This window comes from Haematobia irritans, chromosome 2 (assembly GCF_050003625.1).
Source record: "Haematobia irritans isolate KBUSLIRL chromosome 2, ASM5000362v1, whole genome shotgun sequence".
NCBI classification, from domain to species: Eukaryota; Metazoa; Arthropoda; class Insecta; order Diptera; family Muscidae; genus Haematobia; species Haematobia irritans.
Window position 1 is genome coordinate 234,151,560 of NC_134398.1, and position 20,451 is coordinate 234,172,010.

A 20,451-nucleotide genomic window follows, 5' to 3' on the forward strand; every position below is an offset into this window, starting at 1 on the left:
ATAGAGTAAGGCGGCGTTAATCAGAGTGATTTGTTCCCAGAAGAAGAATTTCCATTTATACAAGAACAATATAATGGAAACTCAAGTGATTGTTCTTCATTCATTTTGTTTGGTTGGCCTGTGGCTTTTTGTACGAATTTATTGGCCACAGTTGAGCAATGGTGCGGCTTATATGGAAATTTGTTCTACACAACATTTTTATTGCAATATGGCATAAGACTCAAAATTCCATTGTAAAATCAGATGAATGAAGATCATTAAAGGTGGATCACAAAATGTCCATTAACCTATCCACCAGGGTGTTGCAATCCTATTAAGAAAATTTCTTAATTGACTGATTCACTTGAAAGGCAATATTAGCAATTTCTATTAGGAATATTTTATTAAAGTCATTCTGGGGTAAATACAATTTCCAGATACAAAATTTTATAAATTTCCATAGACATATTATTTAGACAACAACAAAGATTTCCTTCCACAATAGATTTAAACTTAATACATAAAAATAATAATTTATTATATTTTCATATAAAAGAATTGTTCGCAGCGTTGAAAATTAAATTTCAGTTTTGATAGCAAATCAAAAAAAAAAAGTGAAAAACATAAGGGCGCAATCCCACAATTTTGCAAATAACTTAAAGAGTCTTCATATGTGTGAGTGTGTAAAGCTGTTCCATAAGAATGTCTACATCGCTTACATATTCCAATGAATTCACCCTTTTCGCGGCCTCGTAATTTATGCGGGCGGACGAGGCGATTGAAGTGTTTTGGAGCGTCATGTGTGCCATGTGATGCTGCGTTGATGATGATGGCAGCCAACAACTCAGAGCACAGTGAATAAATTGAAAAATTATTGTTTTTTATTGTTAATGTTCGCACAAGAGCAATTTGCAAATTGCCGATGAGTTCCATCCATGGCCGATGTTTCCCATCTTCTGTAAGTGTTTAGAGGAGCTGTGTAAATTTCTGTTGATCCAGTGCCAGTGTTACTTTGTGTAAAATGGGTGCCCATAGTTCAAAAGACAAACTCTCACGTTCCTACTCGGAACGTTATATTCACACTCAAGTCATCGAAAGGGAACGTTTTGGCAGCTTTGGAAAACGAGCTAAAGGTAAGCGTCCATATATAAATATATACAACAGTGTTATTGTTTAATGGATATTCTTTCATTAATAAATGTTATTCTACAAAACTAAGGGGAATAATGTTATATATTGTATATTGAAATCCCATACAAGATATTTTTGATTAACATAATGAATATTGTACAATGAAAATAATCATTACGCATTTATGAAATTAATTCGTTCTCAATTTTAATGACAAATTTTATTAATATATTCTATTAGTGTAAAATGGATCATATGGGTCGATAATCAGATATGTATAACCTATGTATATACCCAGAAAAACTGATACTAAAATGAACTAATATTTACAAGTATTGCAAAAATGTTATTTTGTTTTAGTTTATTTTTAAAATTTTGTAAGAAATTTTCCCCAGCCCAACGATTTTTTTCTTTATTCCAAGTATATCTCAAAAATTTTATGAACTAAATGACAGTAAAATTTCAATGACATACAATTTGTTCAATTCTAACTAAGACAGAAGAAGTTTTTCGTACACTTCTCAAAAATAGTAAGAATGAATTACAGCGTGGTTAAAATGGGAATGATCTGGCGCCTAAGATTTTTCATTATTTTTAGTTCATTTTTTCTTTTCGAGAAAAATGAATTTCGTAAATGGTAATTAAAAATCCAAAAATTTAGGAAAATTTACGTTAATTTAATGAATCTCAAAATTTGGAATACAATTTAGTTCAATTTTCGCATGAGATAGTCCATTTTTCGTATAATGTAGTTTACTGTTTTTTCTGTGTATACACTAAAAAAAAAGTTTACTTGGATCCAAAGATTTTGACCTTCCCTTAAGGATTTTGGTATTGATTCCGAGCCAAAGATGCGGCTTCTTTAAAATAAAGATATATTTTACGGACCTCTCTGGCTTTAAATCTAGGATCAATAAAATTAAAATTGGATACAGATCTCATTCATCGAGTTTTTAATTTCGTTTTGCGATATATTAATAAAGGTATTTATGTACAAACAAATTTCAATTTCAAAATCCAAATTATGCCAGGTTCTTCAAAGTAACAACACTTTTCCTAATGCAAAAAAAAATTTAAATTTGAAGCGTTTTTATCTTAAATTTAAAAATTCAATATGTCAGTTGAGTTAAAGGCGATTTCTTTAAATTAAAAATGTTTTTCTTTATTTTAAGGAAAATTTGCCTTCTACAACCTTCTACAACTTCAGCAGAGAGACGCAAAATTTCAAGATTTGTGTCCTAAATTTAATGAAAAAAAATTTTTGAAGCAAGGATTATAAACTTTCTTTTAATTAAAATGTCATTGTTTTAAAGAATTTTGTCCTTAGCATTGCGTAAATTTTGAGTCCTAAAATTTAAGTTGCATAATCTTCCATATTAGGTCAATATTTTTTTCAGTGTACAAAGAAAAGCCCCTATCTTATGGGACAATTTTTTTTTAAAGTATTTCTTTTTTGTACGATAATCTATTTCTATTATAATAATTACACGAAAAATGGTTCATATTGGCCCATCATTAGATATAAATCCTTGACTCTTGAATATCTTTGAAACTTACTTTCTCTGGTTTCAAGGGAGACTAGAACTTTTGTTGTAATTGGTTCTAATTGCCATTGGTCAGATTGTCTCGGAGGCCAAGTCAATATTTGACATCTAAGAATCAAAAGAAAAATGTGTCATATACACTGAAAAAAATATTGTCGTGAGGTCAAAGATTTCATGTCTTTAAAATACGAATGCAAATTTTGCTTAGCATAGAAGACGCATTTCTCTAGTATAAAGTTTTTTTCCTTGTCCAAAAGTCGATAAACTTTTCAATGAACGCGTATTGTCCTTATAATTAATTGATTTGACTTAAAAATGCGTATCATAACATGAAAGAAAAAATGTTTGGGCTAAGGTCAACTTGACTTTAATAATTCAGAAAAATTCTTTAAATTTAATGAAATTGTCTTTAAATTTGTTGTCTTTTTGCATCTTGACTACAAAGCAAAAAATCGGTCATATATAGGACATGTATTTCAACACTTTATTTTAAAGACATTTTACTTGAAACATAGCATAATTTCTACTGGAAGTCGAGTTTTAATTTGGGAAATAAAGTTGTCGTTAACTAGTTTTTAAAGGACTTTGATAGCATAAGAAAAAAATCGAAAAATTAAAATTTGCTTCCTAGAAGCAAGTACACAAAACCCAAATTTAAAAGAGAATTGTGTCTTAAAAGTATCCTTACATGTATTCTCCGCTTCTTTGTCTCGGAATCAATACCAAAATTTTTAAAGTAAAGGCAAAATCTTTGGAACCGGGCATGCTTTTTTGTCAGTCTACGAATATACGTATATACATTAGGTTTATTTAGAAGTCTGGCAAGTATTTTCCATCCGATCCACTTCAACTTTGGTACATAATAGTAAAACCTTATGTCAAGCACAAAAATTGGTAATATTTATCCACACTGAAAAAAACATTGACCTAATATGTAAGGTTATGCATCTTAAATTTTAGGACTCGAAATTTACGCAATGCTAAGGACAAAATTCTTTAAAACAATGACATTTTAATTAAGAGAAAGTTTGTAATCCTTGCTTCAAATTTTTTTCATTAAATTTAGGACACATGTCTTGAAATTTTGCATCCCTCTGTTGACGTGGTAGATCTTTGAAGTAAGGCAAATGCTCCTTAAAATAAAGAAAAACATTTTTAATTTAAAGAAACCATCTTTAACTCAACTGACATACTGAATTTTTAAATTTAAGATAAAAATGCTTCAAATATAGGCTAAGATTTATTTTAAGAATTTGCATCTTTGGTTTAAAGTTTTTTAGCATTAAGAAAACAGTTTTTACTTTTAAGTACTTGGAATAATTTGGATTTTGAAACTGGAATTTGTTTGTACATGAATACATTTATTAATATATCGCAAACAGAAAATAAAAATTCGATGAATGAGATCTGTATCCAATTTTAATTTTATCGATCCTAGATTTAAAGCCAGGGAGGTCTCTAAAAAAAAGAAGCCGCATCTTTGGCTCGGAATCAATACCAAAATCCTTAAAGGAAGGTCAAAATCTTTGGATCCAAGTAAACTTTTTTTGAGTGCATAATTGTATATACCCCAAAAATAAATCCATTTCCTGATTTGAGTTCTTGAGAGTCGAAAAGATTTATTTATTCCCCAACGATTTTAAATTAGTTTAGCAGACTTACCCCCCATTTTCATGAAGCTCCGTTAGTGCTACGTTAGCTAACGAATTTTGGAACCGCATTATGAATATATCTGTCAACTTGCGTATATATATTCCATATGCCAGTTAGGAACTTAACTGCTGAACAATTTTCAGTTGAAGTTAACCGGAGAGAAGATAGTTGCAATTTAATTTCTGTTAACTGGCAGTTAAATCCTAACGGAGTTACATGAAAATGGCCGTAAGTTTGTGAGGCTGAGATTTTTGCCTAAACTAGATGTAGAGTGAAGGTGGGTCTTTTTTCTCTCTTTTCTACGTGCTTCTCTTACATGGTAAATATCGATGTGTCTCTAATTTGTATCAGTCAAAATTAAAAAAAAAGTAATAATTAAACTAATCTGCAAAAAATCAATTATAATAAAAAAATACACCAACTTTGGTTTTGGCCCTTTATGAGAGTTTATCCTTCATTAAGGGCTTTATGTGTTATCCTAATTTATAATTTTAGTAATGAAAAGGCTATAGGCGGCTGTTTATTTCCACTTTAATGTAAATATGGACACATATGTATTCATGGGAGTGTGTGTGGCAAATACTAAATATTACCCCCTAACCTGGCGTCCTACTTTGTTGTCATCTGCTATAAATGAAGTGTTTATCTTCCCCTTTCTCTTTTGAACATCAACATCACCGCAATCGACATCATAAAATTTGTTTAAACATATTAAATTGCAATTACGTTTGTGGATTAGTGTATGTAAATCCATTAGGGTGTAGTGAATTCTCATAGTTTTGACAATTTGGGTATTAATTAATGTTTAAAAGAAATAGAAATGGTTTGTGTTCAGACTATTGTGTGCCAATAGTTTTTCTTAAACAATTAATTTTGTCATGTGTATTTGATTGATATTTTAATTAGAAAAGAATTTAAATGGTATTTCTTATACAGTGCGCTCAAGGTAACGTGAACTAATTAAAACCAAGAGAGTTCACGTTAGTGAACTTCAGCGAATTTCAGAACAAAACATCGCCATATTCGGGAGTTTTAGACGTTCTAGCGTGATAGTCTTTTATTTTTGTTATTAGTAATATTAAAAACTTAATTTAATTTCATGAAAACATTAAAAAAAAGAGATCGGAAAAATATTAGTAGGTATGGAATTATAAAGCAATTTAAATTAATAATTAAAATTCACGAAAAAAGTCAAACTAGATCACTAAAAAATTCCGTAGGTGTATTTGAAACTGTATTTGGAATTGTGAATTTGCCTTTAACGTCAAATTTCATGTTTTTCATCGTTACGGAGTAGCGTCACGGAAAAGCGTGCTCACGTTAGGCGGTGTTCACGTTACCGCGAGTGCACTGTATATTCTAACCCACCCTAATAATTGTTTACATTGGCATCACTCATCTAGGTTTGTTGATACTATAACTGTTTCCCCCTTTTGTAATCCATTTATGTGGGATGGACAAGTGGAATTAATTTAATGGATGTTTACACAAGAACATCTTCTTTTTGTAAGGGAAGCTCTGTAAACTTTCATAGTACAAAGGAATATAAAAGCATTTTAGAATTCATCGCCGTATTATATGTTTAAAACTTTTCCTTTTTTATTCTCAATGTAAATGGTATTGCGACTATTCAGTTTAGTCTTTTAGATACGGGTTATAATCGGATATGTTTTGCAAACATTTATGAGATTAGTTTGTTTAATTATTGGGACTAGAATTTAATAGAAACTGTTGTTTTATTAAAATTAAGTAGAAATAGAATTTGTTGCAAAAAACACTCATTCTCATGCTGTATTTATGGAAACCAATGTAACAAATCAATTTCAGTTGTTCTTAAAAGACAAATATGATTTCGTTGTTTTATCCGCACTAAACATTTGCTTGCTTTCCCTCATAACTTATACATTAAGCAGTATGAGATAATGAGTCCACTACATTAAAAATCTAACTATACAAGTTTCAATCTGGGAGTGTGGATATTTCCATAGTCTTCAGTATAGATCCGGCGGGGGGAGATAACTCAATTTAGGCCGTATATTCTAACTTCTGGGTTTTATTTTCCCTTCAAATTCGTAGTTTTTCTCATAAGAATAATGTTTTCTGCCTTACATTGCTTGAGCATTTTAATACCTTAATTTATTGATGTCGAATATAGGTTTTTCTTCGATTTTTCGATCTTGTTACGAATCAAAGCTGCTTAGTAAATTTTTATTAATTATTATATATAAAATATCGATTACTACGCGAAATGTGGGATTACAATGTGTCCTTAAACAACATTTTTGGGATGGACGGTTTTTTTGTCTATGACAGAAAAAAAATCATTTCGGAATAGAGTTTTATTATTGCAAGGAGGAAGCCACATTTTAAATTTCCATCGTTAATCACGACCACAAATTTTAATAGAGAATACATATAACCGGGTTCTCGTGAAAATATTTCATTTACATCACTGGAGTATTAACAGAAAAACTTGAAAGCGAAACTACAATTACAACCAGTAAGAAGATTACCATTTCATTACACAGCGTTCACCATCTGGTGCGTAATGCAAATAATTTATAAAAGGTGTCCATTTTTCCATTCAATCCTGGAGGGCGGATGTTTATTTTGTTTGTCTTTTTGTGATAAATGTCTTTAGGCTAATTCAAACATAATAATAAATGTCAATTTGTCAGGAGGCGAAGATATTCAAGCAGAATGCCTCCTGAGCAAAATTTAAATGTCAAAGAATACTTGATTACTCTAAAGTAGGCCTTTTTCTGAAGATGAGCTGATTAGAATGTCTCAAAAAACCTCATATCAACAAAATACATCCACTTCTGTTATCCTTTTGGGAGCACGGAAAATCAATATGTAAATTGTGTTAAAGCTGATTCACTCAAAAAAAGTGAACCCACCAGGAAGGAAAATGTAGGATCGTTTTTTAGATTTATAACTAAACTATACTACAAAAGGCGATATGACAAAAATAAGTAATAAGTTAAAAAAAATCGTTTCTTGAAGTGAAAATTTGAGTTAAAAATTGGAAAAATGTCCTTAAAGCCATACGAAGTTCATGATGGACGCATTTTTGGTAACATTTACAAATTTTAAGAAATTAGAACTCTTGTGGAAAACACGAATTTAGTAAATTGTTATCCTCCATTTATGTATACTTTTTTTTCTTGTTTGTTGTTTATTTAACTAAGGTGTACAACAAATTATTAAGTTGAATGAAAATTTCTCATATCGGGGGAATTCTAACTAATAACAATTTCCATGAACTAAACGAAAGTTAATTCGGTTTTCATGTGAGTTCACCGTTTTTTGAGTGTTATGAACAGAAATGCTTAGCAATCCTCCGCATTTTAATTTTACCATTGAGTGCTAGTGGGAACAAAATATATGAATCATTTTTTTGATATTATCGCAAAATGTTGAATTAACCCAACGTTTGCCATAAACTAATACACACAATATTTTCACTTTCCATTTCCTAAGTAATCAAATATATGTTAAGTTGTCTCTTGCCTTGGAGATGTTGGTTTATCCTCCACAGCCAGTCTCCAGCACAATTCTGTGCAATGGTGTAAATATGAAAATGGTCACGTTTCCAACATAATGTTTTATGAAATTATGCCCTTATTTATAATTTAAGTAGAAGTTTAGAAGGAATGCAGATAATACGCAATGCGTGCTTCCGCATCACTTTGGAGAGCAGACAAGGCAATTGAAATTTTTCTAATATCCCCTTCTTTGTTTTATTCTTCTCTTGCAGGAGCAGCCAAAAAACGCGATGTACGTAATTTGAGTATATCGCCAACGGATTTGGGACCACCACCAAAAACGCAACAAACATCGAACGGTTCATCAACACGGCCCAAACCGGCGGTTATAACATTAACACGTAAGTCATAGACATTTCTTATGGGGGGTTCTTTAAGGCCTAGACAACATGGATGTGCGGAGAGCAGGAAACTCGACCTTTTATTAAAGTAATAATGCCAACTATAAGCTTACAATTGCAAATACTACGAAGGAAATGCCATGTTGAATATATACCATTAACAAAGACCATAACTATTGGCGGGTCTTGCTTCAATACCACGATATATCATTCGACAATTATGCTCTTCTATGCGTCTAGTGGCTTCGCCCGTATCTCGGTGGTCCTTTTCTGACCAGAGCCTTTCAGCCACGGCACTAACTCTTGGGAATGTGGTGGGTAAGACATTGTACTCATTAATGAACTCAGTCCACAGGCAAGCTTCACCTCCAATGACATGTTTCTTTTGGGCATCAGTTCCCTCGAAATCTGTGGGTTCAACTTCATAAAATTTCTCCCAATCTCCTCCAGTCGATAGAACATACAAATACCAATCTTGACTACGTATTATATCGATATTACGGCCAGTTAAATCTTTAGCTTTGGTTTCATAATCAAACCAAACTTGACCAATTGTTCCAGTTGGCCATTCCATCCATGAATATTCAGTCATAGCCTGTAACAGAAAAATATTTTGTAAATTTTACTCAGATGAAATACTCCCAAAACTTTGGGGGCTGCAGTGCTTAGATCATCTGCGATATAAATTTATACGACTTAATTTTTTTTTACATTTGATATTTTCGTAATATTTTTTCATATTACCCACTTACCTCTTGCCACACCATCTGCTTCCATCCGAGTGTTGTAATATTTGAGGTAAACCTTTCCAGATATAAATAGGGCAAATCGCCATTGTCCATCTTCTTAGAAGACAAATATTTCTGTATTTGCGAGTTACCCTCCCAACATGACGGGTTAACTTCATCTACGCCCAAGTGCAGATATTGATCGGGGAAAAGTTTTCGGATTTCGCTGTAAATTTCATATATGAAACAAAAATCATTGTAAGAAGTATTGAGGAGGGGCTTACCTGAAGAATTTATACAGAAATTTAAAGGTTGCATCTTTAGTTGGATTAAATGGACCCAATTGACCTTCGTATTCTCCAGTGCATTGGGTCATGATCTCCGGATGGGATGCACCCCAAGAAGCAGTGTGTCCTGTTTGTTGGAAGCGGAAGTGTAAAATATGTAATATCACCCCATATAATGCACTACAGATACTCCTCCATAGGTGGTGGAATTTTTATTGCATGTCAAACACTTGATTAAAACACACAAAAAATTTTTTTTTTCTGATTCAATCACGAAATTAATTGATCCAATTAATTTTTAATTGAAATGTCTTCAATCACAGAAATGATAGTATCAATTAAAAAATTAATTGAAGGTCAATTAAAAAGTTAATTGATCCAATTAAAAAATTAATTGATACTATTATTTTTGTGATTGATTTTTGTTTCAATTAAAAAATTTGTTGAATCAATTAAATTTTTAATTGAATATTTTTTAAAACTCAATTAAAATTTTAATTGGAAAAATTTTCGTGACATTTTTTTGTGTGAAGTAAGAAGTTATAATTGATAGTTCCACATTTAAAAACGCCAAACGTTGCTATTTTATATAGGGTCCTAAGTACTAGTGTTGGGAAAGTAACTAGTATTTGATTAGAAGTACTCGTTACTGACTAATTTATTACGTACTCTTAACTAATAAATGAGTACTCAATATCTTCAATACCAATTAGTTCTCTTTTGACGGTAAGCAAGTTGGCGGATTGGAAGCAAAATTCTCGACTTCTCAAGTTTTGGAAAATCGTTTTATCCATTAAAATGACACGAAAAGGAAGAAAAACATTGATTTACCTCAAAAAAATATGAAAATAAAAAATGTATCTGATTCCTTAAAAGGTTTGCATTAAAAAAAATCGTATTGGAAGAATCACATGAATACCATTCATCCAACTGTTGATTGAAGACAACGTCTCATGCGAATAGTATGAATAATAACGTCGTTGATTTCAGCTGGTTCAAGCCTATCATTTTCATAGAAGCTTATTCAAAAACCCTTGGAAAATTCAACATTGGACATCATGGTAAAAATGATCGCAAAATATTTGTATCCACTGTCAGTGATAGAGAAGGATGGATTTAAAAAGTTTTCCATTAATATCTGACGAAAAATGTTGGCGCTAAAAAATAAAACTGGAGAATGTAATCAGGTTTTCTAAACTGTTTTAAAATTTAAAAAAGAAGGACATATTAAAAATTACCCTCAAGGTATTTTTTTATTTTTTTATAAAAGTAACGAATAGTAACGAGTACTCAATTCAAAAGTAATGAGTAGTCAAAAGTAATCAAAATTTACAACACTACTATGTATACAAAATAGCGAAGTACATCTTCCTATAGCGGGAAATAAAGCCAACAATTGCTTGATACCAACTGGATATTCAAATTAGCTATATGTCCAAATTGCTTCGAAAACTGGACAATGAACACTTTACCATCTAGGTCTTTAACCTATACTATAATTGTTCAACTTATGAGCGATATTAGACGTGTCCATCCAAAATATTGACACCTTCTTCTTTTAACCTATACAGATGCTACCATATATACTGCACTACATACCTGGAGTATCGAATTCTGGTATAACACGAATTCCTCTTTTACGAGCAAATTCAACAATTTCCTTTACATCGGCAGTGGAGTAGGTCATCTCTGGACGATAGGCACCCTTCTGAGAGAGCTCAGGATATGTGACGGAATTAAAAGTAAAAGCCGAATCATCCGTTAAATGCCAATGGAAAACATTTAATTTATTATAGGCCATACCCTCTAGCAGACTTAGTATTTTAGTTTTGCTGATAAAATGGCGAGCAGAATCCAGCATCAACCCTCGATATTTGAAACGTGGTTCGTCATAGATCTCTGTCTCCGGTATGCGCAACTGCGGACATGGAGCAAGAGTTAATTTTCATCTGTTTATAAAAATTTCTTAAAACCATCTTACCATGCCATTGGGCATTGGAACCAATAGTTGAGACAATGTCTCTAGGCCTCTTAGAATACCCCAAACTGAATTGGCAATCACTCGTCCATCACCCCAAACATAATCTAAATGAAATGAACAATACATTTCAATTGGAATGGCGAATGCCATTGGAGGATTCACTCACATGACTCATCCATATTTAAATGGGGTAATATCTCACAGGCCTTTGTCAAGTTGACACTGAGTTTTGGGATATTGCGAATTACTGCAGTCTGTGGCGCCTTGACATAACCTTGACTTGACTTGCTTATAATTTCTTTGTAGCGGTCCATGGCTTCTTGCATCAGGGGACAATTTTTGTTGACAGCCTACAACGAAAACAAAGGACGGAGTACAAATGTTAATGTGCATTTTGTCAACAGACTTACCACCAACTGGAATCTTTTGGGATTCACTGAGAAAAAACGACCGCTATCATCTTGCCACATGGGTTTTGGCCAAACGGAACCTTTAATTTATAACATTGTCATGTAGTTCACGAAAGATGAACATTGGTTCATACCTGTCGTTGGCTTAATGTCAGGACCATAGCTGAGGTAACCACCATCGTTACCTTTGCTCACATCTATGAAAAGTTGCCAAATTATGGCGAAAAATATTGCTCTGAAACGTGCCATTTAGATAATAACAACCTTCCCGTTAACCACTTAAAATGTTAATGAAATTTGAAAGTGTTCCAGCGAAAACGAAAACTCCGCAACACCACCCAAATTTTCCTAGAATACCCGATAAAGTGATGACTTACACTTGTGTCAACTTCAGCTACTTGGCTGGGTTGTTTGTCTTTAATTTGGCTGGTAGTGTTTTTCTAAAATTAATTCTGGCAACTGTTTAGGTGTATATTTTACCTGTGTGGGATCTCATCCAAATTAGGCAAATAGACGTAATTGCTAATATAAACAATTTTCCCATCCAAAATATTGACTTGCGGGAAGATTTAATATTAATGTTAATTGTTTTCTGCTCTTCTTCTTGATGAAATAGTTCCATTCTAGACCGACAGTGGAGATATCATGTCCTCGTCTTTTTCCTCTCTTATGTATGAGTAAGTTGAGTAAGAATTCAGTAGTGGGTTAAATTACATAAAGGCATCTTTGGAATTTTTCCATGGCATTTACATGAGATATTGTGAAATGCCTACTCTCATTTGAAATTCAAGCCATGTTGTTGGAGTGTTACTGAATTTTGAATTTGAGTTTTTCGTGTGAAATTTGCAATTTCTATGGTATGTTGGCCATTTATGCAACATTATCGAGTGTTGTGGATTACAGGCGAGTATGTGTGGAATAATGGAATGCCTGAAATCCAATTAAAAGAGGGAAATCTTATGAACAATTTATGTATGAAAGGAATTAAATTTGAGCAAAAGCAAGACGTTATATTTTCACACAACTAGAAAAATTAGTAAACACTATAGTCATAATCGACATTTTGTCTGAAGTTGCATTACATTTCGATATATTTTTAGGTACACTCAATCGATGTATTTTCACGTACACTCAGAAAAAAGGAAATATAGGTTTATTTTAGCTAATTTTAAATAAAATATTTTACTTTCTTGTTATATCGTAGCCTGAAATTGGAAAATTTTTTCTTTTGTATGTACCTGTGAATCACTTCTGAGGATGAGTTTAATCTTGGGAGTTATTATTATTATTATGGTAAAAAACAAAAGTAAAAGTTTAAAGGACAATTGTGGCAATTATGCATAAGGTCCATAAACTACTGCAAATTCAAATTTAGTTTTGATTTTACATTCTATGGACCCTAGAATATTAGGAATAACTTGTTTTGATTATTCAATCCAATAAACAAACTCCTGAAAAGAGTAGCAGTATGTGCTCTGTGACTTCGTTTTACAAGCTCTCAACTATCTATCTGATCTATTCGATATCAACTAAAAGCATACACTGCAGTCATTACGATTAATACTTATCGATAACAGATGTTAATATTTCTACTACATTAAGGTACGACTTCCTGACAAAAAGAATCACCCGATTCTTTTTGTTTCTTGAATGTCTATTAATCCAAACCCGATACCAGTGTTTGATGTTGTTTGCAGCCCGTGTACCCCTATAAGGTATTTGAAACCCATCTACGTCTTCTAAAATATGTCGATCATTTTCCAAAACATTTGTTATTGTGTACACTCAAAAAAAGTTTACTTGGATCCAAAGATTTTGACCTTCCCTTAAGGATTTTGGTATTGATTCCGAGCCAAAAGATGCGGCTTCTTTAAAATAAAGGCATATCTGGCTTTAAATCTAGGATCAATAAAATTAAAATTAGGATACAGATTTCTTTTATCAAATTTTCATTCTATTCCCGGTATATTAATAAAGCTATTCTCGTACAACAAATGCCAGTTTAAAAATCCGAATTATGAAAGATATTTCGAAGTAAAAAATATGTTCTTAATTCCAAAAGAATTTTAAACCAAAGATGCTAAATCCTCAAAATAAGTCCTAGCCTATATTTGAAGCGTTTTTATCTTAAATCTAAAGATTCAATATTTCAGTTAATTTAAGGACGATTTCTTTAAATCAAAAATGTGTCTTTACTTTAAGGAAATTTTGCCTTAGTTTAAAGGCATGCAACTTTAACGAAGGGACGCAAATTTTCAAAATGTGTGTCCTATATTTAATGAAAAAATTTTTGAAGCAAAGATTATAAACTTTCTTTTAATTAAAATTTCATTATTTTAAAGAAATTTGTCTTTAATAGTGAGTAAATTTGCGAATCCTAAAATTGAGATTGCGTAATCTTTAATATCACGTAAATATTTTTTAAGTGAAGAGAAAGCACTCTCAAAATAAACCCAGCCAACTGCACTCAAATCGATGATTTGACAGTGGCAAAGGAAAAGAGATATGTTTGTACGAATTTATTTCGACAAAAGCCGGCTATCATAAACCTTTTTTCCGAAGGTTCAAGTGTGGTTCACTTTGGGTTTAGTGAACTGCCTGAATTTATTCTGGTAATTGGTTGATAGTTTTGCTGCAAGTAGAGGATGCTGATGAGGAATATGGTAATTCTGAAACATTCTTTTCCTCTGTTGGTTAAGCTGCACGTGTAGTTTAGTCAAACGTGCGTCCATCCAACCATCTTGCCCAAATAAATTTGACAAACATTCTTTTCCTCTGTTGGTTAAGCTGCACTTGTAGTTTAGTCAATATATGGTTTTAAGCTGCAATCAAAAACAACAATAATTCAAAAAAAAACTTTAAACCAAAGACGCTAAATCCTCAAAATAAATCTTAGCCTATATTTGAAGGACAATTTCTTTAAATCAAAAATGTGTTTCTTTACTTTAAGAAAAATTAGCCTTAGTTCAAAATTTTATGAGAAAATTTTTTGAACCAACTATATTAAACTTTATTTTAATTAAAATTTCATTAATTTAAAGAAATTTGTCCTTAATATTTAGTAAATTTCGCATCCTAAAATGTAGGGTGGACAATCTTTGATATCACATAAATATATTTTTCAGTGCACGTGCTTTATTTACTTCCCATCACTTTTTTATGGCATACAAATAATGTAGAATAAATTATTCGATTTTATAAATTTGTCAAATTTTACCTGTCGTCTTGACGAAGAATCGAACCATACCCAGGAGAAAACGTGTTTTCTTTTCTTTTTTATGCAACCGTACATACATTATGTGGGGGTGTGTGAATCTTTCTCTCGAATATCAAACTTAATTAAGTATCACATAATCATTTGAAAATGACGCTGTTTAGCCAAACTCTTAATTGATAGATGAACACCTCATCTTTTTAAGAAAAAAAAAAAAAAACAAAAACAGTAGTAATTATGGTCGTTAACTCTTTTATCTTCAGCTGATGGCCATTCTACGAGTAGGTATACATGAAATCATTTTGCTTTCGCCCATTCATGGGAAAATGTAGTTCAATGCTAATTTGTATCTATCTTCAGCATATTAGCGTAAAACTATCAGCCCACTCGCTCATGCTTGAGCTCCATTCACCATAGTCTATTCAGCATTCATACAGGTCGGTGTAGCTCTTGCGTTCATTCACTCCTGGTTTGCCGCGCAATGAATGTCCAACGTTTTGTTTTTGGTATTAAACGTTTTTTCTGGGCGTCCAATGATCGCTTCGAGTTTTACAAGAGCGTTGGTATAATTGTTGATAGCTTTGAAGCCCACGTGGAATCGTATTTCAGATGCTCAAGTATGCTAATTCACCAGGCACCAGTGTTTATTTCTTGATTATGATATGGCTGTCTGTCTGTCAGATTCCCACTCTACAAAAACCCGGCAGTGCATTCAGTGGAGAAAAATCGATCATCATAATTCTGAGATGATTGATTACTACTGATTACCCTCATATGGGAGATGAAGAATAAATACAGTCCCGAATTATTGATGTTTACCAATGCAATTAACTATTGTATGTTAGAAATGGATGTGTGTCATATCAATAGAAAGAAAGAATATTGCAACTATCTTGACCTCTATCACAAAACATGCACTCATGATCTTCTAATTAGTGAGCCATATGAATGGCTTGTATTGGCTTTGAGAAAAAAAGCTGTTAAAAGCATTCCAATTAGACAACAATATCAACGTTTTTTCACACACTTTATGGAAAATGCACCTAACAACTATACACAGCAATATGTGCATGCGAGCGTAAGTATTCGTATAGAATTCCTTAAATATGCATAACAAACAAATCTTTGAAATAAAATAACAAAGATACACAAAAAACCTGTTGTAATAAACGAGAGAGCGAGAGAGTGAGAAAGAGTAAGTGAGATTCTCTATCTTATATTGAAAGAGAGTCCGATTATATTTTACTCAATTTGTTTACGGAAATAAAATTCAAAAGAGATCTTGTAGACTTTTTCTAGAGAATATGTTAGCAGACAGAGATGCCGTATGTGCGAACAACTTAAACCATTATTTTGAGTTTCGAAATGTTGAAAAACATCATACCCAGAAGTAATCGTAAATATTCCATTTTTAAGAATTTCTTTGAATAAAATCGTACACTGAAAACAGTGAACCCACCAGAAATAAATTTTTGGTTAATTTTATTAAATTTAGATTACTTTTAGAATATTTTAACTAAACAGTATTACAAAGGCTGACATCACGTCGATATTCCAAAAATCTGTAAATATTACATCGAGCTTATTGAACAAGAAGATTAAGGAAATTGATACTATTAAGTTACTGAAAAGAAAATGCCAGATACCAATTTCACAAGCTGGACTATACATATGTTTCAGTGTTTCCTAAAGACATTTCCATAGTCTTTAGTGAGTTCTGGCCGGGTGAGATGATTCGATTTGGGACAAATTCAAGAAAATTTATTTTATTTTTTCAATTGTTAAAGAAAATTTTGTAGTTTGAAGGAAAAAACTGGAGTTCAAAGCTGCAAAAATGTCTTTAGTCATATGAATTTCAAGATGGGCTCATTTGTAGTAAAATTTACAAATTTAAAGAAATACTGAATTATTTTTGTGCGAAGTACGAATTTAGTAAATCTTTATGCCTCATTTGTGTATAATTTTTCCCCGTTTTTAGTACGCATTATTAGAGCAAAGCAAACTTTCTCCAAACATAATAATTCCATGGACTAAAATAACGTTAAATTGGCTTTAGTGAAATAGAGGGTTCACTTTTTTTGATAATATAATGCTCAGGGTGGGTCCCTGAGTCGATCTAGCCATGTCCGTGTCCGTCTGTCTGTGAACACATTTTTGTGATCAAAGTCTAGGTCGCAGTGTAAGTCCAATCGCCTTCAAATTTGACACAAGTTCCTTTTTTGGGTCAGAATAGAACCATATTGAATTTGGAAGAAATCGGTTCAGATTTAGATATAGCTCCCATATATATCTTTCGCCCGATATGCACTTGTATGGACCCAGAAGCCAGAGTTTTACCCCGATTTGCTTGAAATTTTGCACAAACATAGCACTTGGTCGTATAGTCAAGTGTGCAAAATTTGATTGAAATCGGTTCAGATTTAGATATAGCTCTCATATATATATCTTTCGCCCGATTTTCTGTCATATGACCACAGAGGTCAAAGTTGTAGTCCGATTTACGTGAAATTTTGCACAGGGAGTAGAATTAAAATACTAAGTATGCATGTCAAATATATTGCTTCCATATATATGTTTTTCTGATTTAGGCAAAAATGGCCAAAATACCCACATTTTCCTTATAAAATCGCCACTGCTAAGTGGAAAACTTGTAAAAGTGGCTCAAATTTTCCTTTATTTCAAATACATATCTATTGACCGATAAATCATAAATACACTTTTGCGAAATTGCCTCAAACTTGGTTTAGATTAAAATGTTTCCCATATTTTTTTTACTAACATATGTACCATCCCTGGGCATTAGCAGATTTAAATTTTAAGTCTATAGATTATAAATTTTGTTCAGATGGAGTCAGATTTAAATGTATGTATTTGGGACAAAAACCTTTATATATATGTTAGCACCCAACACATTTGACGGATTTGATATAGTATCGAAAATGTGGATTTACAAAGTGGTGCAGGGTATAATATAGTCGGCCCCGCCCGACTTTAGACTTTCCTTACTGGTTATTTCTCAAGCATTTAGAAGACGATTTGCATTAGGCAAAAATTCGATGACCCTTTATACCAATAATGCCGGATGCTATAAAAAATGAATATTTTTCCAATATTAAATTTATTACGGTTTCTTTATGGCAGAGTCTATACCTTTACTTTTTTCATCAAAAACTTGCCAAAAATTTATTGGGCATTTTTGTGGGGAATTTTAAATTAAATCGGAGATTTCTGAGGATGGAAGCGTTCCAAAGGCACGGAAAATACTGACACAGTAGCTATAAGATATTGCCTATTAAAGAGAATTTTACTATCAACATGTTTCTCAACATTTTTACAATTGAACAACAAAGAGACGAAATCATTATGGTTGTTGTATATGTTTGGTTAGATGATCTTGTCTCTTTCATTTTTCAATTGCTATTTATTTGACTAAATATGCACTCATTGTTTTGAAGTTTTCCAAGAGTTTTTTGTAAACTCTTATTGTTTCCTATATTCCAGATGATTGGTAACAGGTGTTACTGATGGCATTATTTTCCCCTACTCTTTGTTCCCTGAATCTATAATGAAGAATCAGAAGAGAAGAAAGAAAAGGTGGAAGAAGATTGTGCAGCAGCTGTTATAATAAAAATGAATGAAGAAAAAAAATCTGAAAGCGAGGTTTGTTTTTATCGAGTCTCTACTAAATTTGGTCAATTGAATACAGGCTTAAACTGGCTGACCAATGTAAACTGGTTTGTTGGTTCTGAGATCTCACTGATCTAGACTTAAGACGGAAGAAGTTTTGTTTAGCTCAGGCATCACTTTGTTAATTTGATTCTCGCTATAATGGTGGCTTTAGTGTCGACGGAGACGTGAAATTTAGTCTTATGATCATGGTGGCCAATTTCTTATGATGCCGTTGTTGTTTCCCTGTCCAAAGCTGACATTAATATCAGCTTTGGACCGATATTAAGTGGAGGTGACAGCATTATGACCATAGTAGGATTTAAGTGGGAAGTTGAAAAGGTTATTTTGATGGCGTTAATTTTCTCCGCTAATCTCCTTTGATGTAGGCGAGGGTAATAAAGTCTTGACAAGAAATTATGGAAATTTATGAAGAAGGTAACTTTGTGGTGTCATCTGACGAAATTGATTAAGGAAGTGATGTGATATAGGTGCCAAATAACAAATAACTAGTATCATAGGGAGAATTTTGATTTATGAAATCAACAGATGTGTACTCGCAGAGAAGAAACACGATCATATTTGTGACGACCATGTAACATTTTCATCGTAGCCATGTTCGTCCAACAAGCATAGTGCTAATGAAAATAACATGATTGTGATATAAAATACCATGTTCTTGATGGGAAAATTTTGTTCAAACTAGAAGAACATGGTGATCATCTAAAATGTTTTGATCATGCGGAAAATAGTTTTTCTCTTCTATTGAGGGTTCTGAAAAAATAGTTTGTTTGCGGGAAAACTAAAATAATTTAGAAAAATGTTGCATAGCTAATTCATTGTTTATTTGCTTTCGTAATATGAAGCATGCACATGCCGGGAAATAAAAACGAATGCTACGAGTTAGAAACATAGTGACAAGTAACACACAAGTCGAAAACCTAAATAACTTTTTTAACTTTTTCCTATATTTATGTACCACTATACTACAGAATGAAAAAAATTTAAATGAATTGAATTCATATATAGAATGATTTTATTGAACTTTTTTCATCCATTTGGAAAAATCTTACATATTTGTGGTAAACCTTTTACTTCAAAATTAGAACTGCTTACCTTCGTTTTTAAATACAGTTTTATTTATATAGACATTTTTTCTTCAATAAAATACATGTTTTATTAATATATTAAATATATTTATTAAGAATTAACAACATCGACTGTCCTTGAAATATTAGTTTATTATTCCACTATTTCCAATTCCCATGTAAAGTTACCAACTGTAAAACGTAAGCTTTTGTTCTTCTTGTTCACACAAAAAAAAATTTTTCTGATTCAATCACCAAATTAATTGATCCAATTAATTTTTTAATTGAAATGTCTTCAATCACGAAAATGGTAGTATCAATCACAGTTTTAATTGGGCATAGAAAAATTTCTTGATTAAAGAATTAATTGATTTTTTCAGCAAATTTCAATTAATTTTTTAATTGATTCAATTAAAAATTTAATTGATGTTGATTGCAAAATTCAATTAATTTATTAATTAAAAAAAGGTAACTATTTTTAATTACTTTCTGAATTGACTTAGAGTTTTTATTTGGATTAACAAATGATTGTTTGAAATACATTTTTAATTAAAAATTAAAAAAATCAACACTTTTTTAACTGAATTAGTCTTCCGAATTTGATTAAAAAGTTAATTGTATCAATTAATTTTTTAATTAAAAATTTTAAAATTTTCAATCATTGGCTTAATTAACTTAATGTTTCTATCATGATTAAAAAGTTAATTGTATCAATTAATTTATTAATTGAAAACATTTTCAACTTCAATTAACTTTTTAATTGGAAATATTTTGGTGATATTTTTTTCTGTGTTCCTTTCACTTTTAATAAGATGCTGCGTAACGATTTTGATCTTCTTTTACAATTTCAATACCAAAAATACAATACAAATAAAATAATA

At 31.7% G+C, this 20,451-nt stretch overlaps 2 protein-coding genes across 2 annotated transcripts in view; one reads left to right on the top strand and one right to left on the bottom strand.

Moving 5' to 3' along the window:
• The window catches only part of toc (toucan), a 168,246-nt gene that overhangs the window by 81,841 nt on the left and 65,954 nt on the right, over positions 1-20,451 (top strand). Inside the window, exon 4 of the mRNA XM_075297957.1 lies at positions 8,068-8,196. Within this exon, the coding sequence (XP_075154072.1) occupies positions 8,068-8,196 (129 nt within the window). The remainder of the gene's footprint in view (positions 1-8,067; positions 8,197-20,451) is intronic.
• Positions 8,252-11,941, bottom strand: LOC142227412 (beta-hexosaminidase subunit beta-like). Its single transcript, XM_075297958.1, has 8 exons — positions 11,737-11,941; positions 11,603-11,682; positions 11,359-11,542; positions 11,193-11,296; positions 10,811-11,129; positions 9,209-9,338; positions 8,949-9,150; positions 8,252-8,791 (listed from the first exon to the last, which is right to left on the bottom strand). Exons 1-8 carry the CDS (start codon positions 11,849-11,851, stop codon positions 8,354-8,356), a joined length of 1,572 nt encoding a protein of 523 aa, XP_075154073.1. The 5' UTR covers positions 11,852-11,941; the 3' UTR covers positions 8,252-8,353.